At 45.8% G+C, this 22,620-nt stretch overlaps 4 protein-coding genes across 4 annotated transcripts; 1 reads left to right on the top strand and 3 right to left on the bottom strand.

Moving 5' to 3' along the window:
* Positions 1-1,099: 1,099 nt before the first annotated feature.
* On the bottom strand, positions 1,100-2,394 carry LOC111076755 (alpha-ketoglutarate-dependent dioxygenase alkB homolog 7, mitochondrial). Its single transcript, XM_022370680.2, has 4 exons — positions 2,258-2,394; positions 1,997-2,195; positions 1,769-1,936; positions 1,100-1,702 (listed from the first exon to the last, which is right to left on the bottom strand). The coding sequence occupies exons 1-4, from the start codon at positions 2,299-2,301 to the stop codon at positions 1,358-1,360; spliced, it is 756 nt and encodes a 251-aa protein (XP_022226372.2). The 5' UTR covers positions 2,302-2,394; the 3' UTR covers positions 1,100-1,357.
* Positions 2,395-4,558: 2,164 nt separating this feature from the next.
* On the bottom strand, positions 4,559-4,894 carry LOC111076781 (kunitz-type serine protease inhibitor homolog delta-dendrotoxin-like). The gene is made up of 2 exons (XM_022370725.2): positions 4,813-4,894; positions 4,559-4,755 (listed from the first exon to the last, which is right to left on the bottom strand). Exons 1-2 carry the CDS (start codon positions 4,892-4,894, stop codon positions 4,559-4,561), a joined length of 279 nt encoding a protein of 92 aa, XP_022226417.1.
* Positions 4,895-5,447: 553 nt separating this feature from the next.
* On the top strand, positions 5,448-5,983 carry LOC111076772 (kunitz-type serine protease inhibitor textilinin-5). Its single transcript, XM_022370704.1, has 2 exons — positions 5,448-5,593; positions 5,666-5,983. Exons 1-2 carry the CDS (start codon positions 5,500-5,502, stop codon positions 5,857-5,859), a joined length of 288 nt encoding a protein of 95 aa, XP_022226396.1. The 5' UTR covers positions 5,448-5,499; the 3' UTR covers positions 5,860-5,983.
* A 718-nt stretch (positions 5,984-6,701) lies between these two features.
* LOC111076753 (palmitoleoyl-protein carboxylesterase NOTUM) lies at positions 6,702-16,237 on the bottom strand. Its single transcript, XM_022370678.2, has 4 exons — positions 15,843-16,237; positions 9,796-10,294; positions 9,209-9,721; positions 6,702-9,144 (listed from the first exon to the last, which is right to left on the bottom strand). Exons 1-4 carry the CDS (start codon positions 15,948-15,950, stop codon positions 8,063-8,065), a joined length of 2,202 nt encoding a protein of 733 aa, XP_022226370.2. The 5' UTR covers positions 15,951-16,237; the 3' UTR covers positions 6,702-8,062.
* Between the last annotated feature and the right edge of the window lie 6,383 nt (positions 16,238-22,620).

Genomic DNA, 22,620 nt, shown 5'->3' with positions numbered 1-22,620 from the left:
GAAGTTTTACTCCAAGTAGTAGTAGTAGCAGTAGTACATCGCTATTCCTAGCTTCAAATCATTCAGCTCACCTCCGCGATTTATCACTAAAGCACTTTTGGTGACGGTATTTGCACTCACGGTGGGCCATTAGGTTCGCCGTGTCCCCGCAGAGTCATGCCTTTTAAACGACTTTTTTGGATGGAAGCGCTTCAGAAGGACACTTGGACAGCGGCGCTGCAGATGCTTATCGCCTGGGCACAGGACAAAGCACCGCAGGACTTCTGTGTTGGACCCAGTTGTATGCGTCCTGTGTGCGCTCTAAATTAAATTTGTATGTATGACAGCGAGTCCATTGTCCCCTACCTGGGACCCTATCGTGTCGGTATGCACCTTTGTTGACTCACTGTTAGATATGTTTGCGAAAATTGCACGGGAATGAAAGTGAATGCTGGTCACGAGTCTGTCGGGTATTTTCGCTTGTCTTAGATAGGGATTTTACACACACTTTTACGTAACTCCCATTGTTTATGAAATTCGGTAGTGTCCTGTCTCAGGCTGGCCAATATGTTTCCGCAGAAGCAGTTGCAGACCATCTTCCTGCGAACAAAGGCCGCACCAATACACCTTTCACTTATCGTTTTACAGCTGTCACCAAAGGTTTTGGTTTTTCATCGCACACAAGGGATTAAACCCAAAAATTTCTCCCTGCTTTGGATAAAAGTATTCATGAATAGAGCCCGCTTATGTTGTTCTTTGTCAGGCGTCTAAAGCGTAGCAGCCCTCTCTGCATTAATTTCGTTAAGAAAATATATTAAATAAGTTAACCGTAAAAAATTATACTTTTCAGTATATATGGAGATATACTCGATGGATGGGAAAACCATAAAATTTAGAAAATACCCTACAAATCTATGCTTAATTGATATCATTAAGAGGAATGCTTGGGCAGGTACCCAATCGATAGTGTCCATTGTCATGCAGTGACTAAAAATGAATAAACTCTACTTTCGAAATATTGAGACACGCTCTTTGGCAGCACCTAATGGCATCAACATTATAGCTTACAAATAGCAAATCTATTAGGGCCAACGGACTCAGTGTTCCACATATAGGTGTATCTTTGAAATCAAATTATATTTTCTTATATACACACGGTCGATTGTAACTTTCATGTCATAATCAATAACTAAAATGGGTAATAATCATATGTACAACTAACATTAGAAGCGACTAGACTAGGCTCTTGAAGAAAAACGAAATTATTTCTATATGGAGACCTCAACGGATATATAGATGGATATATGTATCTGAACGCTTCAATAAAAGTAGGAAGGGAAGCGTTTCCGCATAGAGTACTCATGTAGGGCGGTCCTCATCATGGATCGTTGCGGCAAATGATAGATATCCGACGTGCCTTTGGTATGGGTGTGCCGAGAAACGCAGAGTGCTCCTTCGCCAGTATCTCATGGGTGAAATTGTAGCGAGCCGTGTGGCACATTATGTAGAGCGAGCGCCTTGGGAGTAGCAGATCTGCGTAGAATCCATCTTCAAGAAATGCCTCTGGAAAACGCCGATGGCCATATACTGCATCGGAGTCTGGGCTCTTGGCTTCCGGCGCACTCTCCGTGCTGGGCTGCTGGTACTTCTGGGCATCTGTGCGCACGAGACGCATTACGCAGTCGCTGAGCAGGCTGATGCCCGAGATGGTGGTGCCGCAGTACTGTAAATTTGAATGACGTTGGATTTGCTTGTGCAGTGGCTCGGCATGAACATTGCTTAAACTTACCCTGGTGCTGTCCACATGCGGCTTGATAACACCGTCAGCGGCAAGATCCAGCACATGAACGTATGGCATTATAGCCCCGTCAAAGGCCACCTGGCGCACTCGCTCTAGGACATCGCGGTTCTGTGGATACCACTTCTTGCGCTCAGTCTCCCTGAACCCGTGGATGGCCTGCAAGATAGAAATACTTAAGCTGCGAGCCACACTGCTGGTGTTTTTGGGTGAACTCACGTCGTCCCAGTGGTCGAACTCATAGCGCAGTCGGTTCATGTACGGCTCGACCTCTTCGTGCAGCTGTTGCTCCTCCGATTCGCTGATAAAGTCCGGAATGATGCGCATGTGTTGCACAAACTCTTGCTGCTCCGAATCCGGCCATTTCCCAAAAAAGCAGTCAAGGGGCTTCTGACCTTGCTGCAGACACTTGCTGCCACTAAAATCAAACGCACGCGATACTATTGGTTGATGCCAGTCAAACATGTTCGTATTACCCACCTTCGCTGTGACAGCGCCGCAGGATCTGCCTGATGGGTGAGCATCTATTCAGTATTATCATTTTATTCAAAAATTTCTTGAATTGTTTGCCAAAAGTTACGTGCTGTAGAGGTGTCAAACCAAAGAGGGAACTATCGATAGTATCGAGCTACAGTCGTTGCCCTATTGAAATGTTTGGATTGGCTGCTATAAAATACAAAGACACATTTGTAAACAAATCGACAGGTGGAATCTAATTTTTACAATGGACAAGTTCCTAAAAGGTTTCAATGGTTTTTTAATAATTTTTTGAGCCCGATACTATCACGATAGTATTGATTGTATTTTTCAAAACATTCAACGTTGATATTCCTCGATTTTGATGTTCGGTTTAATATTACTAGCTAGCTGGGACTCTCAGCCCAGAACGAAGAATTTTATCCGATAGATACATAAATTTTCTACAAGATTGGCAAGTTTTCAGAAGTCTTTTTTATTGCATTGGTTACATAAAAGGGTTCAAACGAAAACAACATTAAACGAATGTGACGTCCTTTTGTGGCGTTGCCAGACTCGTACAATTCGTAGTTGCGGGCTGCCACCATGATACTTTGCTACCCGTTTCATTACCGATTCGCTTTGAACCGATTTGGCAGATGTTTGCTTTGAAAACATCGATGTTTTCGTTTGTAATAAAATATAGCTTGCGTATTTTCGGATCCATAGAACATCGATGTTTTCCCAATAATTTAAAAGCATTGATGTTTTAATCGATGTTTCTTCACCCAGTCGATGTATACCCAATTTCCTTTCAATAATGAGTTTGGCGGTCATTTCGAAAAGTACTTTAATATACCTTAAAAATAGATTGCAGCTTAATTAAATATATCGATATTCCGTAAATATACTTTGAACCCGATTTCGACGTCAAAATATCCCGTAAAGTAAATATATGTTGTAAACGGTGCTGTTGATAATAGCACTGATCCAGTGTTGTAAAAAACAAATTTGTTGGTTTTTTTTTGTGCCAGAAATACCCGTTTTTTTTTTTGGTATTATTTGCAAGAAATCTGGTGTCTCCGAAAATAAATTTCATTGGAAATACGTTTTATATTCAAATGCAAATTTTCGTTTAGAGAGCTTAAACTCTGCGTACCGGGATATTCAGAGTAAGGTTCTTCAGATTAAGGTCAAAAGGAGTGGAGTCCCACGGAGATTCTACTAATTCCTAATTCCTCGATCTAACTAGCCCCAACAGAAACATCTGTTAATGAATTTAATTACGGCTCTTAGTTTAAGAATATAATTATGGGCAGGGAAAAAAAAAATCGAAGAATATGTTACCTTCTATATGCTCAAGCTTTAATATTTATTATTGCTCAGTCATCATCATGGCTCACACTTCTAGGGCCGTTTGCACCTGCTGCGACAGCTGCCGAGGGAACAGTAGCGATTGTTGTTGCCGTTACAGCCCAGAAACCTCATCTTTTGGCAGTCATTGATGCGAACATTGTACCACCACATTTCTCGCATGGCTCTGTCATGACACGCCGGACGATTGTTGTTGCCTTCATCGATGGCGCCTTTGCATAACTGTATGCCTACAGAAACAACATAGTATCCTGTAAGCGTTAAAGATCTAACATCAACTCTACTAACCGGGACGCCCAGGGCAGTACGTCTGGGCATTAGTGGTGTGGGCCACAAATAGAGCCATGCTAGCGAAAATCCAAATGAATTTCACTCTCAATGGAATCATATCGGATGGTATTCGATTTGAACTGTTTAATCGAACGCAATGCAGGCTTTATATATAGGAGCAAAGCGTAGCTGATTATAACTTTTCGGTAGCTCATCAAAAACATCTTCACAACAATCTGAATAATGCAATACAATAGGGTAGATCGTTCTTGATATTAACAACACGCGACACACATTTACATGTGTACATAAATACGATGCAAAAGTAGCGCCAAAAATAGTCCCAGAAAAATCTGGGAGTCTTTCAGTGTTTCGCAGTCAAGGAAATTAAAATGTTTACCCATTAATTAATGGTCTACTTTTCTGGGAGGTCATTTGTCAACCAAAAGTCAAAGAAGTAATCAAACATCGCTAAGGTAAGACAGCCTCTGTGGATGAAGGGCCCTCTATATCCATTGCTTGCTTTGTTCTTCTTTTTTTTACCCAACGCATCGCTGTGTTTACTTAAACGCAATTAATATAATTAATAGTGTTGGCATTCATGCACAAACAGTGGCGTTTACGAGCTTATGTTTATTTATTATCAAAATCTTTCTTGAGACACAGGATCAGAGGAAACTTTTAGCGGCGGCGGCACTTCCTGCGACAACTGTCGAGGGAGCAGTAGCGGTTGTTGTTGCCGCCACAGCCCAAATACCTCGTTTTATGGCAGTCCCTGGCGCGCTCGTTGTACCACCACATTTCCGGCATGAATCTTGCTGGACACGACCAATGGCGGTTGTTGCCTTCATCCCTGCCGCCATTGCATACCTGGAACACTACAGAACAAAAATTCAAATAATATCCTGTTCGAAAATTAAATGATTTTCACTTACCGGGACGTCCAATACAGTTGTCCTGGGCAGCGGTGTGGGCCACATAAAGGGCCAGACAAGCCAAAACCAAAATGAGCTTCATTCTCAAAAGACTTGGGTCGAATGTTTGCTTTGAACTGTTGGATCGAGCGAATTTCGGCTTATATAGGACTAATTCGCAGCTTATTAAAGCTTTTCGGTAGTCAAAAACATAACACAACAGTCTGAATAATTCTATTGTACTGTGATCTGCTCCAAATATCAACGAAACAAATACTTGCATCACATTTAGGGTTATACTGGTATACATAGCAGCCTACACCTCTGAAGCAAGTCCTGAATTATTTTTTTTATAAAGTTTACTCGGTAAAGCTTTTTGGCCCAAAAATGTCCAACTCATAAAAGAAGCACACGCACGACACCATTTAAAATCTTCCCTTTGCAGCCTACAATTATTCTACTTATTTTTAGATACAATGTCCGAAATAATATTGTTCCCGAGCTATATCGAAACACGTGTGCATTGAAGTGAATGGCGGATTTTAAAACAGATTTTTAGCATGAACAGAGTTGCTGAGAACAATGTCTGAATTTTCGAAACTGAGCTTTATAAAGACCCACAGCAGAAGCATTGAGCCTTTATTCTATAATCGGAATATCCAGATACTAGAGCTCCCACTCCCGCTTTCGCTCCCGCTCCCTCCGACAATGCGCACTTCCACTCTGTTCATCGTGGGCCTTTTACTGGCGATGTGTTTGGTGGTGGTTCTGGGCGCCACCCAAAGGTGCAAGGGAAAGCCACGTAGGTGGATGGATCTTCTCTTGATGGCTCCTCAGGCTTATTTCATTTCTCTCTTCTCTTGTGTCTGTTTAGCTACCCCAAAATGCGATGGAGTGAAGGATCACGGAAACAACAGCAAACGGAAGTGCAAAAAGAATGCCAACGGCGCCATGTGGCACTATAACGGACTAAACAAAACGTGCACTCAAATGGACTACAAGGGGTGTGCGGGTAATGCGAACCGGTGGTGCAACAAGCAGGCATGCGAGACAGCATGTCGAAGGTGAATCTAGTCGAAGGTGCTGCTAAAAGCGTGAATAAATAATTTAGTTTAAAAATTATACTTCAAATAATTATATTATTTTGAGGCCGGAACTCTGTGGAGTTTCCTGGAGCTTTAAACAGTTCAAACTGATTTTTGCAATACAGATTCTTTGAGAAAGTGGTCTGATGTGATCGGCGGGAATCCAGGATTTCACTTCCGCGGGTGTCAAAATTTGCTCGATTTAAGTGGGTGGATTCAAGTGGGTGTCAATCAATTGTATTTTATTTTTTGCTAGTACGAGTAGTATCGAGTTGCATCGAATAACTAACTAACCTCTTTCCTGCTGGTCGTTTAATGAACCAAGTAAACTTTTTGTGTTATTTTTTGTATTTTTTTTTAGTTTATTTTGGAACATGTTTCGGGATAAATGGCCACTACGTCGACGGCAGCTATCCTGGGCAGAAGTGTGGGCCAGAAAAGCTATAACCAGAATTACATTCATTCTCAAAAGAATCGCGTCGAATTTTCGATTTGAACTGTTGTCGGGTTGTCGGGGGCTTATATAGGACCGATTTGCTGGCAGTAAAGCATTTCAGATTTCAAAAAGACTGCTCAACAGTCTGACCCCTATTGGGAGTGAAAGACACTGTTCTCCAGAACGGTGGGAATCTGGATCTGGACCATGATTGGTACCACGACAGTTCCGGCCAATTTGGACAAAGTTCAACAAATTCTTGACGGATATGGAATGCGATGGTGACCAGGGGCAAGCAAGTGTGAATGAGGTTGCGTATCCATTCGATCGATTCTGTTTTTACTGTAACAAACACCCCAAAGATTAAACCATTTAATTGATACAATTATTTCGCTTGTTTATTGTGGCTGTCGTTTGAATGATTATCCTGCTCAAGTGTTTTCATCTTGATGGGTCAGTGATTCATTTAAGCGTTGTGAACAAGAGCTCTAATGTTGTAACAAATCAATTAGCGCTTTGGACACTACTTCACTTCGTGGTAGACATGGTATAAAATTATCAAAAGGTTTAAGTACAACAATTCTTAAGGCTAAACTTCAACCAGATCTGTACAGAGGGGGGAGCTTATATCACTAGGGGTGTGGGGGGAGGAATTAATATTAATTTGTTTAGTGTTTATTTTTGTGGTGTTTTCCGTTTACGTTTATGTAAATCTATAAATTCTGTACAAACATTGTTTAAATTATTTCTATTTTTATATATTCGATTTGTTCACTTCGCTTCGCTTGTTGCTCTAGCTGCTTTTCGTATGTATGTATGTATTTTTCATTTAATGTAAGTTTAAGTAACATTAGTTTGAACGGAATGCGTGCATTATTAAGTAAGTAAGGTATTTTACTCGTAGGTATTTATTTGTATTTGATTTGATTTGTCGTTGCACAGGTACGCAATGATTCATATATTTGTGTGTTTATTTATGTTAAAACTTTAAAGGCAGCTGTCTATCAATTCAATTTCATTCTTACTGAACCTGAGGTAGGTGAAAACTGATGCAAAAAAAAAAAAATAAAAAAAAAACAAAAACGAACTGAAACACAGTCTGGACAGTCGACGCACACACAAAAATAAAGTACCATCCTCTAGGGCAGGTAGGCAGGCAGGCAATAAAATTATCAAATAAATTACATAAACAATGAATTATCCTTTAGCATATGTGTAACCCTACATGCATATATTATGTATAGTATCTGTATTTATCGCTATATATATTATATAAAAAAAAAACATAAAACAGTCTTGTGGTTGCATTTTGTGTTTAGTTTCTCGTTACGCAGATTTTCCTTCGTTTTCCTTCGGCTCGTGCTCTTGTGGGTTGTGTGAATGCGAATGAATAAATATGAGTGTTGTGTGTGTGGTGTGTGTGAATGTGAATGTACGCGTAGAGTTTGCAGTTCGAGTTGGGGGGAGGGTATAGTATACAATATAAATAAATTCTGCTTAATTACTGGGCACTTGCGCATGTCTTTTTCTTGGTTTCTTGGTGTGTTCTAGGAATTGGAGTTTAGCTCCGCTTAAATGTGGTTTGGGGATGGTTTTTTTTTGTTTTGTTTTTGGATGTTTTGTTTTGTGGTATGGTGTGGTATGTACAAAGCGGCTCTACCTATATATATATATATATCTACATATATGTACAGACCTACTACTATTTACAGGGACATACTTGTTTCCCATTCGCGATGCTTCGCTCAGCTCAGCTCACCTGCTGGGTAAGCAGATTGACCAGCTCCGTCCGCTCCATGTTGTTGAGGGTGTGCATATCGACTCCGAGTGCCGCTGCCACCGCCTCAATGTCTAGGCCGAACGAGGTGAGCAGCTCCAGGAAGCGCATCTCCTCGCCCGTCAGCGGATTGGTCAGTGTGGGGCAGGAATGGTTGCACTGCGGCCAGGAGCAGCGCTCCAGCAGCCGGAGGCCACACTTCTCCGGCACTCGGGGTACCCTTTGACGCTTCTTCGACTTGGTGCCCGACGAGGAGGCGTTGTTCGAGGATCGCCGCTTCTGGGACTCTCCCAATGCATCTGCCCCGTTGCCAGTTCCCCCTGCGGCAGGTTGCTCGTGTTGCATCTGCTGCTGCTGCTGCTGCTGGGCCTTGCGGCGTCGCTGGCGTTGCTCCTGGCGCTGTTCCGGCGTCAGTGGTGGCTGGCGGCGTCGCTGCTTGTGCATATCGCTGGCGTTGCTCTTCGGCTTGTTGTTGTTCTTGCTCTCTGCTGCCCCCCTGCCCGCTGCAGCAGCTGTTGCCTGCTGTTTGTGTTGCTGCCGGCGGCGTTGCTTGCGCCTCTGTCGCTGCTCTTGGCGCAGCCGCTTGCGCTCCTCCCTCTGCTCCTTGCTCAGGTGATTGTGCTTCCGGGGCTGCTGCTGCTGCTGCTGCGTCGTCTGTGCCACATTGTTCTGCTTCTGCTTCTGTCGCTGCTGGCGCTGGCGGTGCCGCTGGTGTCTTTGGTTGTTGGAATGCGGATTCTGGCCGACGGCCGTGGAGGCTTCCGTGGAGCGTTTCAGCTTTTCGTTGCGCTTGCGTCGCGTCGAGTGCTCCCAGCAGCGCAGGGCGGAAGGCAGAGAGATGTCGTCGATCTTAATGTTGACCCAATCCCTCTTCGAGAGCACCGCATGGCCGATGCAGCTCGGTGCGAACACTGCACTGACGTTGTCCAGGGAGGAGCGCAGGGCGCCGCCCATCTCGTGGATGTAGTTCCACTGCTGGGGCGTCACCGGAGCCCCCACGTTGTCCGCCCGCATCTGTGCCTCGTCGAAGAGCCACTGGAAGACGAAGAGCGGGGCTGCAGGAGAGAGACAAATGGGATTAGGAGGATTCTCTGGATGGGGGATGCACGGGTGACTTACTCTTCAGGGTGGGATACAGCCGGTAGCCGAAGTAGCAGCGCCAGGGCTCCGTGGGATGTGCCTTGGTGCAGTCCTCGGGCAGCAGGCCTTGCCACAGCTTCCAGCCCTGACGCACTGACTCGCTGGAGGCCACCGCCGATGGTGTGTAGGGCTCGCGGTCGAGAAACCACCCCGAATCGCTCACTCCCCGCACCGTGACCTGCAGCTGGCGCTCATTGACCAGAAAGTCCCGAATGCGGTCCAGATTCAGCATCACCCCCAGGCCGCCGGCGGAGGAGCCAACCAGAAGCAGCTCTCCGCCCGGCACACGACCCAGGCCCAGTGGGATGAGGTCGGCAATGACTTGGCGCAGGAACAGGGCACCCATGAAGCGCCAACTGTTCTCCCTGTCGCTGGTGTCCGGCTCCATCCGTGTGCCCGACCACGAGTCGCTGCTGCAGTACGGAATGAGCACGTGGTTGGCATTGTGCCAGTAGGGATTCTCCTCGGCATGGGGCGACAGAATGCCACCAACTGAAAGAGGGAAAGGACCCAAGGAATGGGATTAGATCAGCTGTGGGTTTCGTTCTCTCTCCTTCTGGACTCACCATCTCTCGTCTCTGGCCACTGGGAGGAGGTCATGAGGTGGCGCAGTCTCAGCCAACGGGCACGGCACGACCTCACATCGAAGCAATGCCAGCCGCCCTCGAGGAAGACGATCCACTTCTTGGAGCTGGGCTGCTTGCGCAGGTAGAAGCCCGCATGGGTGCCATCGTTGCAGGTGATGCTCGAGTTGGTCAGGGCGGCCCGCTTGAGGGAGCGGCTGTGATCCGCCGTGTGGTGGCTGGCACCCGCTGGGTGCATCACCATGTAGTTACGCTGGATCATGTTCATGCTGGTCTCCATGGCTGGGCGTGTTCTCTGGCGCACTGCCTGCTCGTGATCCTTGTCCAGGCTGGAGCTGGCGGAGCTGGCCACGGCAAAGGTTTCCAGGCTGCCACCGCTGTTGCCGCCGATGTTGCTGCTGGCATTGGCATTGGCGTCTGGCAGCGGACAGAGCGCGACCAGCAGAAGCAGGCAGAGATGCCTATTCGGTGTTGTTGTTTTCTGCCAGAGGGCGGGAGAGAGGAAATAAATGGTTAGATTTAAGTTGATAACTAATACACACACAAACACACATCTCTCTCTCTCCTTTGCCTCCATCTCTCTCTCTCTAGGCCTCTGTTGTTTTTGGCGGAAAAACTTGCTTTGATCAAAATGCGAGCAAGAAGCTTTGCGATAAAGATCAAAGAAATTTTTGCCGCATTTCGTTTCGTTGTCGTTCCGTTTCGTTGTGTTATTTCTTTACCCCCCTTTACCGCTCACCACTCACCCCCTTCCCCCCCCCTCTGTGTTTTGTTTGTTGTTGGCTTCGTAGAGAAAGAACGTTATAATGGATATGCCCGACTATGCCAATACCCGCTAAACATATTTCAATAGGAGTATTTCAAATAAGGAATCAAAAGCAACATAAAAAACTTATTTAAATTGAATCCTAAAACATGGCTGGACAGATCCATTAACTCTTAATCAGAAGAGAATTATTCTTTTAATATAAATTAAACAACATTTGCAGTGGCTGCTAGGGGTAACTATTACGGATTAGGCGACGCTTTGCTGTGGCCCAGCATACCCCTTTGGGCTTCTACAATTGCCAGGTAGTATTACCATCAACAACAACAAACCTCAAGCACGGCAAAGTATTTAGTCAAACATGGCAAGAAATTGCTGTTAATCATACGCCCCGTGGGCCAGTGCCAGTGCCAGTCAAACAAATTTCATTTTCACATTGTCATGGCCGCTGACGCGTGGTAATCACCAGCGACTGCAACGCCAGCGTCTGCTTCTGCGTTTGCGTCAGCGTTAGCTGCGACGTCGACGTCGGACCGTTCTTGGCTTTGAACTTAAGGTCGGTTTTTGGTCGCTTTGGCTGGGGCATAGGCACAGCACACACACACACACACACAGATACACACATCAATCAAACGGTCTATCCGGCGATTTGTTTTGTTGTTTTCGCTCATTCTGGTTACCCCCAACCCGTTCCCCCCTTTGTTTTCCGTTTAGCTATTTTCCAGCAATTTGTTAATAATACAACAACAAACAGCATTTTGCCGACAACACAAACAACAGCAACAACAACAAGCAGCAACAATTTTAGTGTCTCAGTGTGTCAGTCTGTCAATTTGGTTTGGTTTTGGTTTTGGTTTTGGCCTGGGTCTGGTCTGTCTACGGTCTTGCCTCCGCATAAATAACCATTCAGAAATCGTAAAGAAATCTTCAATCAATGTTTATATAGGCTTTTGATGTTTCGCCGCCCTCTGCTGCCGCAAGCAGCGACAATTTGCAGACGAAAATGCAAATGACATACACACACACACTCATAGTGGGGGTAGTGGGGAGAGGGGAGAGTTTAGAGGCCTACAAAGTAACCAAGTAACCCAAGAAGTCGCATAACGGTAGCCTAGCCCATTGGAGACTCTAAAATATTCGCCAAACTCTGGAGGATTGGATTTCTATATTTAGACCCGCCAAGCGGGTTCCCGTTCCGAGATTCGAATCCGATGTTCACATAAATCTGGATTATATTAAAGTTATATATTTAAAAAATATGCATATACGAGTAGCATTATGTTAATGCTGTGATTGGAATATCTGATATTTCAATTAATTTCATTTCGATTTGACTATGAACATCATAACTAAGGATTGAATTGGATTGGTTTTGTTTGGTTTGGTTATTTATGCATAATCTTGATGGCACATAAGGGCACTTTTACTTTGCTTTAATCGAAGCATTTAATTGGATTGCAATTTGGTGAAAATATGAAAAATGAGAAGAGTATATCCCATATGCCAGCAACTACCTTATGGCATGGCTCTACCTGAGTATTTGCAGCTTTGGCATTTCTTTCTGGATGTTAACAAACTTATTTTGCTTCCTGGGCTTACTTTTTTTCCACCACCTTTCCTGCATCAAACCCTCGTGTTCTATCTTCCCTAAATACGAGTATATCTCTCTCTCTCCTCTTCCATTCTTACAACAGGTTTAAATGTCTTCCGCCGCGTCCGTCCGTTTCTCCGTCTTGTGGCCCGTCGTCCCGTGTGATGTTTGCCGCCAAACAACGAAAATTGACAAGAGCCCGGGCCCCGCTGCCGCTCTCCGACATTAGATGAGTAGTTTCCATTGTTGATTAGTTCAACTGCGCCAACGACTGACTGACTACACTACGAGAGCCACAATGACCCACCAAAACCCAAACCAAAACTAAAACCAAAACCAAAAAGATGGAGATACAAATAAAAAGATTTCACGTGTGCGTGCGCGGATTTACGTTTGAGTAAACACACTCAAAGACAGACAGACAGACACACGCACGCTCAAGAGACATAGATACAGATACTCGTACGTTGCACTTGCTGTTTACCTGAGAAGAAAAAAAACAGAAACAAAAACAAAAACCGGCGGCACCGAGCGGCAAGGCGGCGGCGTTGCCAAAGGAAAAATGTTCACAAGCGCCGCTTAATTACCCTATATAGAGTCTTAAGTTGCGCTATTAATTGCGGGGCACTGCTTATTAATATTTTGCTTTTGGCTTGTACCCTGTCCAGCCCTGTCCACCTCTCTCCACTCTGTCGCTCCTCCTGCCGCTGCCGCTGTCGCTGTTGCTGCTGCTGCTGGAGCGATGCCGACAAAGGAGGAGCTCGCTCGCTCTTTCTTTCTCTGGTCTCTCGGCCCGAACTGTCTGGGGGCTGGCTGGCAGCCAACTACTTGTCGCGCCGATTATATTGTCAGTTTTTATTAATTGCTGCAAATACATAGCCGCTGCCGCAGTCGCTCTCGCTGTCCGTAGCAGTCGTAGCGACAAGGTGGCGCTAAGCGTTCCTTATTTTTCACTCGTTTTTTCCCCCTCGTAATTCATTTATTAAAAATCAAGCAAAGCCAAACAGCCCGTTGCGACTGGAATTGATTTGATTTGATTCCATTTGATTGCGGCGGCAGCACTTAAGTGTGTTGCTGTCTGTGTCTGTGTGTGCTACTAATTAATATGAAATTTGGATCGCGTTTGAGAATGAGTGAGTGTCTGTGGGTGGATTTGGGTTGCAAACAGATCGAATGTGTGTGTGTGTGTCGATGGCGTCTAAGAGGAATACTTTTATATTCTATTTTTGGTAGAGTACTTTCTCGGGATAATCTCCACATAAATCCCCATCGTAATCAATAATGACCTTGTCTGAAACCAAAGAAAAACCGTGCCGGCGTGTATCCACAAAGTGGCTCTAAACTTGCAACAATAACAACCGCAACAACACCCACACCCACATACATATGTACATATGTATAGAGGAAAACGATATGGTTACACTCTCCCGTGGAGGGCTTATCGGAATACGCTTAAATAAATATCGGACCAGGGCATAAATAAACTTCCGTTGTCGTTATTGTTGCTCTCGTTGCACGTGTAGTTGTTGTTGTTGTGGTTGGAGTTGTTATTGTTGACTTATTGTTTGATTTGCTTGCGTCGGCATTGGATGGCCGCTCTCTGTTGTTTGCCGGCTTTCGGCTTTGGGCTTCGGGTTGCGCGCTTGAAATTCCAGAATTATTATGACAGAGAATGCGATCCCCAAAACAAAAACAAAATAATAATAATCATCTACAACAACATCAAACAGATCGAATACAAAATAAACAAAAAACAAGAAGAGCTATGTGAAAAATGATCAAGATGTAGCAGGAGCAGAAGCAGAACCAGAAGCAGGAGATGCTGAGGAACTATGAATCTGATTCTTATATTTACTATACATTCAATAATTATAGTAATATGAGTGGATGATTGTGTCACCTATTTGAAATATAACTAGAAACTACCAATAGCAAGTTAAGGGCCACGTTTTAGTTGTTTTAAGACGAAGAAGAACTCTTTAAAGTTCCTAGAAATAATTGTGGTTTACTTTCCAATTGTAAATAAATTATCCTGATACATACGTGTAAATGTATATCGTTGTAGGAAGTTCTTCTCACATTATTTCCTAGCTAAAGTTAAATTGATATGTTTCACAGAATTGACCTGAATCGAGCATTATCGAATTGCCTGCGGCGAAGCTTTAGAAAACAAAAAGCCAAGCAAACCCTGGCCTACCTAGCCGCGTATAATTGCAGTTCCCGAAACCCCAACACCAATCCCAATGCTTCGCACCGCTCGCCCTGTCTCCTTGCTCCTGTCTGCTGCATCATACTGCCTGCGGGGCATTAAAATACACCTGTTTGCAGCAATTTAATACTTTTTATGGTAGGGAAATAACGTGGTGGCAGCTACTACTGCGGCTGTTGCTGTTGCTTTTGTACGCTGCTGCTACTGCATTGCTGGAATGGCAGTGGCAGAGACAGAGGCAGAGGAGCTGGTAATTCGGAAGCAGCCTCAAATGAAGCCGCAAGCCAGCGGCGGCAACAACAAAAGCGAAGCCGCCAAAACGTATAGCCAGTGCCGCAGCAGCAGCAGCAGCAGCAACAGCAACAGCAACAGCAGAAGAGGCAGCGTTATTAGACCGGGCCTGATCTCTGTATCTGTATCTTTAGCTGTGTGCGTTTGTTGGCCCGTATCTGTGTGGATGTGCGCACGTCTGCCGCTGGCCGCTGGCTGCTGATCGCTTTTTACTCCGAGCGCGCTAAACCCGTGCCGTTTTTGGCTTTGTACTTTGCCGCTCCGACTTGCCGACTCTCGTGTGTGTTTGCGGCATGTTGCAAAGCAGCTCGGAGAGACCAAGATCGGGCCAGAGCCAGAGACCAAGACCAGGCCAGTACCAGTTCGGATTCGGGTTCGGGCTCCTATTCGGGTTTGGGCCAACTACAAAAACCCAAGGCATCGTCGCACTCATTGATCTTAACTTTGAAAACAGTAGCTACTACGGTTGTGGATTGGAGTGGAGTGGAGTGGTTGGATGTGGATGCGGTTGTGGATCTGGACTCGTATTCTCGTACTCCTCTCTGCCCCAACTTCAAGCGAAGTGGGGCGCACGAAAGCGGCCTGCACTTTGTTGTTGCTGCTGTTGTTGTTGTTGTTGTTGCTGATGAGGGTTTTCGGTTAGCTACACTTAAAGACCCATTCCCCGCTCATTTTTTGTTGTCGGTCTTTTTGTTTTTCTTCCCTCTGTTATTTTTCCTTTTTCTGCTTTTGCGGTGCGCTCTGTTTTTTTTTTGGTTTGGTTTGTTTTGTTTTTTTTTTTGCGGACTCAGGCAAATTTTTAAGCTCGTTTTTTAATGCCCTTGCAAAGGATTTTCAAATTGATTTCATCCGAATGTATGCTAATGTCCCAAATAAAGCTGTAGAGGAGTGGGTTTTCGATTTTGGTTTCGTTTTCAGTTTTCAATTCGGGCCCCAAGACCCACGACCCAAGAAGACCCAAGACCTAAGTCGGAAGCTATTAATTTTAATTGACGTGCTACTGTATTTTTCGGGGGGGTTTTTCGGCTTTAGCGGCTGCTTTTGATATTCCACAAGAACGGGGATGGGGGATTGGTATTGGGTTTGAGATTCCTCTTAATATATTTCATTTCTGGGCTTCTGTATTTCTTTGCCCCTCCACTATTTTTTGTTTTCGGCGGGGGATAACTCACCTGCTGGGGTTCTGTGCGACTCTGGTTGGGTTTAATCCATTTACTGGTAGCTTTCAATGAATTTGAATGAGCCATTTTAGCCAGTTTAGCAATTTGTTCGGCTGCCATTTCTCGATACGATTTCACATAGGATTTATGATATTTTTTTGCGGTAAATATTACTCGTTGTTGTTGTTGTTGGTTGTCGCTTTTCAGCACAGTTTAGAGCACTTTTTGGGTCGCTGCATGGTATTCGGTTGCATTTGGGGACAATATTTATTATTTAATTTAATTTGTTTCTTTTTTGTTGTTGTTGTTGTTTTGCACTTTAAAACTTGTTGTAAATTGATTGATTTTTAATTTCTTTATTGAAACAAAAAATGTATTATTTCCTTTGATTTGTGGATGGGGTGCGTACAGTAGAACTTCGATCGGCCACGACACACGCGCTCAGAACGTCCGCTCGGCTCGAAGTCAAAAATTCAATTCAAAAATGGATCGTGCTCGGAGTTGGCTCTTACCTTGCGCAGTCGTCGCTGGTAAGAGCGCGCGAGCAGCGCGCAAGCAGAGCAGAGCACAGCAGCGACGCGCGCACTCTCTTTCTCTGTCTTCACTGTGTGCGAGAGAGCGAGAGAGAGAGAGAAGTAGAGCGATTTGAGAGAATAATGAGAAGAGGAGAAGCAGCAAGCAGCAGCAGCAGCAGAGAGGAGCATCGTGGAACAGCAGCTGCAGAAGCAGCGCTTTGAAGTCGACGACGACGTCGACGTAGACGTCGACTGCGACTGCGGCTACTTGTTAATAACCGTATTAACCATCCCGGACCGTACCGTCCCCTTTGATCTGCTTAATCGAAAGCCGAAATGGAATGCGCTTCTGGTCTTCACTCTTCCTCTCTCCAACTGATCCTCTTTCGCTCTTACCCCGTCTCTGTCTCTCTCTCTCTCTCTCTCTCTTTCTGATCCTCCTTCTCCCTGTCCTTATCTCTGCGGAGAGTTCATGTCCTAAGTCTTTTGTTTTTTTCATTTTTTGGCGGTTTTTCCCTTATGTTAATGCTAATTTAGTGTAATTGCAATCGGGAATGAATGCACACACTCGTTTTATGCTCTCATAATTCGCTCATCGCCATGAATCGCCTCGAGATTTGCAGGTACCCCACAGTACAGTAGATATCAGCTATGAGGCATTCATGTTTCAAGCGACAAATTGCATTTATTTTTAATTATCGTTGGGATATTCCTTAGTAAATTCCGCATTGGACCACAGCGAAGGATGTTTGGTGGGAAAGTCTTTGAAATACTGAGAAAATAAATAAATAATATAATTTATTTGCATATGCGCCTACTCTGGGCTTATAATCCCGATATTTACTGTACTTTTATTGTGGATTGTTTTTGTTTTTTATGCTGCCTCATTCTGTGTTTTATGGTTGTCGGCATTTCTGGGAAACGAAGCCATTTTTGATATGGCCCTGGGAATCTCTGATATGCTGTGGATTGTGGATTGTAGATGTGGGCCGGCTTAAAGACATAAAATCTCAATAAAGTAGCCAGCCAGCCAGCAGACAGCAGCCAACGACTTTTATCTAATTGTAAATCTAAAAAAAAAAACACACCAACGGTTTTTGCAGAGGAGAAAAAAGAGATTCACAAGAGAAATCATTTAGCTTCTTCCTTTTGCGAGTTTCTGGGCCTGGGTAGGGGTATGGGGCCTGGGCCCTTGCCACGCTTTTTCATTTCCATTTCTATATACGAAACTCAATTAATGACAGATCATTAAAGATTCTTTTTGGGCTTTTGATATTTGCCGTTTGGCCCCGAAATACTTCGAGATACTTTTACGATCCAATCCGTTCGGTCCTCAGACGGCGAAGGCATAAAATTGCTTCGCTTTTGCACAAATTTTATCACTGACCAAATTGATTTTAGCTGTAGCCCCAGCCCAAGCCCCAGCCCCAGCCCCATCCCCTTCCCCTAGCCTCCCTCAATAGAAATTGTAGGCCTAAAAGAGGAGGCAGAGCAACAAATGATGCCCGGAGAGCGACTGCGCCAGCTCGGTGGCGGCACACATGAAAGTGGCAAATAGAAAGGAGCCGACTCCGGTTCCGACTCCGTTTCAGTGCCATATTTATGCATTAAGTACACGCAATTATTATGCGACAACGGCCAGGTTGGACCTCTCTTTCTTCCTCTCTGTCCTGCTCTCTCTCTCTCTCTCTGGAGATTATTGATGCTCGACATTGCTCATACGCAGTGTGGCCAGGCTGGCCTAGGCGCTGGTGCCGTTGGTGGCAATTAAAACGCCGCCAGCACGCGATGAATGCCATAAACATTTGACGCGCAATCAGCAGGAGGAGCAAAAGCTGAAGCAGGAGCGGAATCACCAGAAGAAATTCTCCTCCAACTGCAGCATAATGATATGATGATGCTGCCTGGCGATGATGATGTTGATGATCTTGCCACGACGATCGAGTGCTACTTTTACTGGAAATGGAAATGGAGATGGGGCTGTGGCTGGGATCGGGTCCGGGGATATATGTGTAGCCAGAAAAACAGATCATGGGAGGACGGACATGGACATTCATTTCGCTTAAGCGCACTAACCGGGCGAACCGGGTCGGTGTCTCTTTTGATCCTGGCATTCTATTGTTCCGTTTCAAAGGCCACTATTATGTAAACAATCGGCAGCTTTGATCTTGGCCGCATCAAAGTGTTGCCGCCACGTTTCATCTTTTGCCGCATGCAGCCACAGCCACAGCCACATAGCAAGCAGCAAGCAGCAGCAGCGCCAGCTGATGCCTCTGCCTGCCGATGATGATGAGCCTGAATCAGATGATGATGATGTTGATGAGGAAGAAGCGACAGCACAGCCACTGCGTAGTTAAAGCTGCCTCTGTCAGAGGCTCTCTCTCGCTCTCCCGCGCTCTCTGCCACCGAGCCATATAATTTCGCATGCTCTGCGGCAGCGGCAGCGGCAGGCAGCAACTAGGCTCGAAACGGATCGGATCGTCTCCGCTCGGAGCACCTGGAAAAACGGAGCCAGCCTCATAACTTTGGGCATAATCTTCAAAGCGCCGACACATCGCTTGACATCAATAGAGGCGGCGGCCACGGCCACGGGCACGGCCACCGCTCTAATCCCAACAGATGGGCTGCTGCTACTCCAGGCTGCTCCCGGATCACTCGCCGCCGATAAGCAATTAAAATTTCATTTAATGCACAACTTTATTATCTGCTCATCCCCGTCACCGGTCACGTCCTTTGATCCTGCGACCCAAGGATACGCCGCTTAACGCAACTGTTGCTACCATTCGCAAAAAGCAACCGCAAGAAATAGGAGCTGCGTGCAGGGACGGGGAGGGCAGAAGCACTGTGGAAAATGTGCAACAGGTGCTTCTGCAGACAGCAGACGCAGCCAGAGCCAACAGCTAACAGCATCACGCAGCAATCGCCAATCAACGAATGCCAATCATCCAGCCCAACCAGCCACAGCAACAGCACCAGCAGCAGCAGCAGACACAGCCACAGACAAACCGCGGCCATCTCTAATTTCATCGGGAAACGATTGATCATAATTGCATTGCTCTCTCGATTGATGGAGGTCAGTGATTTCGGGCAGGCATCCATAGTTTCATAGTTTTGGGTGGGGAAATCACAGGCAAATCTGCTGCAGAGAAATTTGAAATTGTTTGCAGTTATTTTCCTTTAAATATTTCATCAGTTTTACACATTCAAAAATTCAAAAGAATAAACTAAATTGCAAAATTATTAGATAATTCAGCTTGTGTTTTATTGCTGGAAACTGCCTTTTATTTAATTATATTTATTCGCATAAATTCTCATTTATTTGTTTATTTATGGATGCTTATTTGTTGAGCGTTTTATTTTAATATCCTTGCCATATTTTTGTTTCCATAACGTAGCCAAACCTGGTTTCCTCTCAAATGCCGCAAGAGATGGCTGGAACATTTTTTTTCACTCGTCCAGCAGCAGCATCTCGTCGGCGGCGACTGGCCAAGGGGCAACAACTTTCTGGCGGCACGGCACTCTCTCACGCCGCACGCCGCACGCCGCACGCTCCACGCTCCACGCTGCTCTTGCTTTTACTCTTGCTCTGGCTGCTGTTGCTCTTGCGGTTCACTTGGCGGCAAATTGCTGTTGCATGGCGATGATGTTGTTGTCGGAGTCGAAGTCAAAGTCGGCGTCGGCGAAACAACAAAGCGAAAATCTCTGCATTGGGGCACACGCCATTCCCAACATCAAAGCGGGCCGACAGCACACATTTTCTGAGGTTGCCCGTCGCCACCGTTGGGGCAGCAGCAGCAGCAGCATCAGCAGCAGCAGCAACGCATGCGCAGAGGCTCTTCTTCTCTTCCTCTCTGATGCTCATTTGTGTGTTTGAGGCACATTGTGCGACGCGCGTGTTAAGTGGACTGTGAATATGAAAGGAAAGTTCGTTCCCAAAGACGAAACGGAGAGAACAGAACCGCTTTTGCCGCCAAATAAATGCGAGATTCCAGCTCCCAGCTTCAACTTCTGCTATGGATGCTACACTCCTGTCTGGTGGCCACTGCCGGCCAGTCCTCGCCAGTTCTTAATCAAGAAACGCATCGGCGGCGTATCACGGTAGCACTTTAAACGTAAATTGCTTTTAACATGGTTATTACAATCTTAACGTTTGTCTGGGCCACAAAGCACTTCAGGCAGCGGCAACCTGTTGTCGACATTGTTAGTGCTGTTGCTGCTGCTGTTACTGCTGCTGTGGCAGATGCAGAAGAGGCAGCAGCAATAGAAGTCAGTTCCCCTGGTCGGGTCCAGGCTTTGTTTGCGTCCGTTAGGTCTCGCTCTCGGGGATGCTTCATTTGGAAGATTGTTGTAATTATGATTGCGCGATTATGATTGGCTTGGATTGAATTAGTTGTCGGTGAATTTTGCTTTAATCGAAATTGTTTTCGATTCTCTCGCGTCTCTCTCTGTCTCTTTCCCCCTGCTAATTAGTCGAGCGCACGGCAAGATCAAATAAAGGTAGAAGTCCGTTTGGATGAGGGAAGGATAGGATACAGGGGAGGATTAAGCAGGATTGAGTGCAGCCTTTTTTGTTGTTGTTTGGGCGATAATCTTGCATTTTAAATATTTCGCAAGAAGCAACACGCAAATCCGCTGACTTGTCACACCTTGCCTTGGCCTCCGCTCAGGTAGGGAGGAACGGAGCAGCAGCAGCACCTTGTTCAGATGGGATGGGCACAGATGTTGATCAAAGCAACAGCCGCGTCGCTGATTAAAGACAACAACAACAAAATGAGCAGCGCAGCAGAAGACACATGGAAAAAAAGGGGGAATTTGTCGCCTTTTGTGGCAGTTGCATAGCCATAGCCATAGCCCTTCTGCCCTGCCGTCAAACGAAAGTATTTAATTTCAGGTAAATTTGTAAGATAAATAATTGTCGCTTACCTGGCTGACTGCCTGTTGGCACTGCGTAGCAGGCACTGCCTGGAACTGGACCTGAACCTGGACCACGACCACGACGCGCTTCAAAGAACTTCATTGTGTTTTTGCATACACGGCGGCGTGTGTGTCCGTCTTCAGGGGGAAAACTTTGGCTAAAAGGACCTTCAAAAGGCACCGCGCTCAGCCGATGGTCCGATGGTGTAGATTATGGGACGACAACAGCGACACAACACAACACAACAGCTCAGCTCAGCCCTGCCATTGTTATCCACCCCTCTCGCCGCCCCTATCTTGTAAGGGCCGCATGCTGCGCCTGGATCACAACAGCGGGACACGGACGATCAATAATGCCCGGCTCAGCGCTGCTCAGCCGATGGGCAGCGCTCACTTTTGATGTTTTCTCGCCGGGCCCTGAATTTAGGTGGAAACTGGCAACTGAACACTGAATTCTGGATGCTGTATTCCCAGCCCCCGGACACTGCTGATCCCTCATATGTGGAACTGTCAAAACACACGCCACACACGGCGAACCATCATAATTCGGAGCAGAACACACTCCCCAGCCAGAAAGCCAGACAGCCAGACAGCCGATTGATACCTCACTCTAGGTCTGGGCCTGTCTGGTCTGTGTGGGTCATTTCCAGTCTGACTCCCAGTCGCATTCACATTCACAGCAGGGGGTGCTAGGTGCTTGCTGCATGATGAAGAATCGGATATGGATTCTCCGATGCGGCGGCCATAATCAATAAGCCGAGAAATGTAAGACCCACTTACAACACACTCGACAGTGGGTGCAGGGCTTCCAAAATTGGGCTTAAAAATGTGTCCTGTTATGAAGAAAGAATTAACAAGGGAGAATATTACATTACCGTTATCCTTTACATCAAGTTTTGTCTAAAGGATACCGAGCGAAGTTTCTTTACAAAAGTCTGCTATATGTTGATTGATAGTCCAAAAAAACTATTTAGTTTGCCATTCGTTAAACATTCGACCCACATCCAATACGTTCAATCCCACTGTGCGTGGGTCGTAGTCGTCGCCCATGCCCATTGTTCCGTCTCCCACTGTGAACTCATCAAATTGTGCCAAGATTTACGAGGCCCTTGATTGAGTTTTCTTGTGCTTTGAATACGGCAAACTTCACACAGGACCACCGAGCGGATGGGATGGATGGGACCTGGAGACCTGGAGACCTGGAGATGCTTGCTGTACGAGAGATGGGAGATTTTGGAAAACGTTTGGTTTCCTTTCCTGGTAAGCTGCCCATTGTGATGATGCCGCTGGAGCTGTTGCTGCTGCTGCTGCCTCTGTCCCTACTGATGATTAAGATCATGATCATGATGGGAAGGGAATGG

Source organism: Drosophila obscura, unplaced genomic scaffold (genome assembly GCF_018151105.1).
Source record: "Drosophila obscura isolate BZ-5 IFL unplaced genomic scaffold, ASM1815110v1 contig_181, whole genome shotgun sequence".
Taxonomy (NCBI): Eukaryota; Metazoa; Arthropoda; class Insecta; order Diptera; family Drosophilidae; genus Drosophila; species Drosophila obscura.
This window is presented reverse-complemented; position numbering and strand designations above follow the sequence as displayed.

What these genes read in the sequence shown, in the direction of transcription:
- LOC111076755 (XM_022370680.2), bottom strand. Translation starts at nt 2,301, where the DNA reads ATGCTCACCCATCAGGCAGATCCTGCGGCGCTGTCACAGCGAAG. An exon ending in GCGGCGCTGTCACAGCGAAG is followed by an intron (nt 2,196 to 2,257) that starts GTGGGTAATACG and finishes GTTTGATTTTAG; the next exon opens with TGGCAGCAAGTGTCTGCAGC. An exon ending in CGCATGTGGACAGCACCAGG is followed by an intron (nt 1,703 to 1,768) that starts GTAAGTTTAAGC and finishes TCAAATTTACAG; the next exon opens with TACTGCGGCACCACCATCTC.
- LOC111076781 (XM_022370725.2), bottom strand. Translation starts at nt 4,894, where the DNA reads ATGAAGCTCATTTTGGTTTTGGCTTGTCTGGCCCTTTATGTGGCCCAC. An exon ending in CAACTGTATTGGACGTCCCG is followed by an intron (nt 4,756 to 4,812) that starts GTAAGTGAAAAT and finishes TTTGTTCTGTAG; the next exon opens with TGTTCCAGGTATGCAATGGC.
- LOC111076772 (XM_022370704.1), top strand. Translation starts at nt 5,500, where the DNA reads ATGCGCACTTCCACTCTGTTCATCGTGGGCCTTTTACTGGCGATGTGT. An exon ending in AAGGTGCAAGGGAAAGCCAC is followed by an intron (nt 5,594 to 5,665) that starts GTAGGTGGATGG and finishes GTGTCTGTTTAG; the next exon opens with CTACCCCAAAATGCGATGGA.
- LOC111076753 (XM_022370678.2), bottom strand. Translation starts at nt 15,950, where the DNA reads ATGGCAGCCGAACAAATTGCTAAACTGGCTAAAATGGCTCATTCAAAT. An exon ending in GTCGCACAGAACCCCAGCAG is followed by an intron (nt 10,295 to 15,842) that starts GTGAGTTATCCC and finishes GCCCTCTGGCAG; the next exon opens with AAAACAACAACACCGAATAG. An exon ending in GCTGTATCCCACCCTGAAGA is followed by an intron (nt 9,145 to 9,208) that starts GTAAGTCACCCG and finishes TCTCTCCTGCAG; the next exon opens with CCCCGCTCTTCGTCTTCCAG.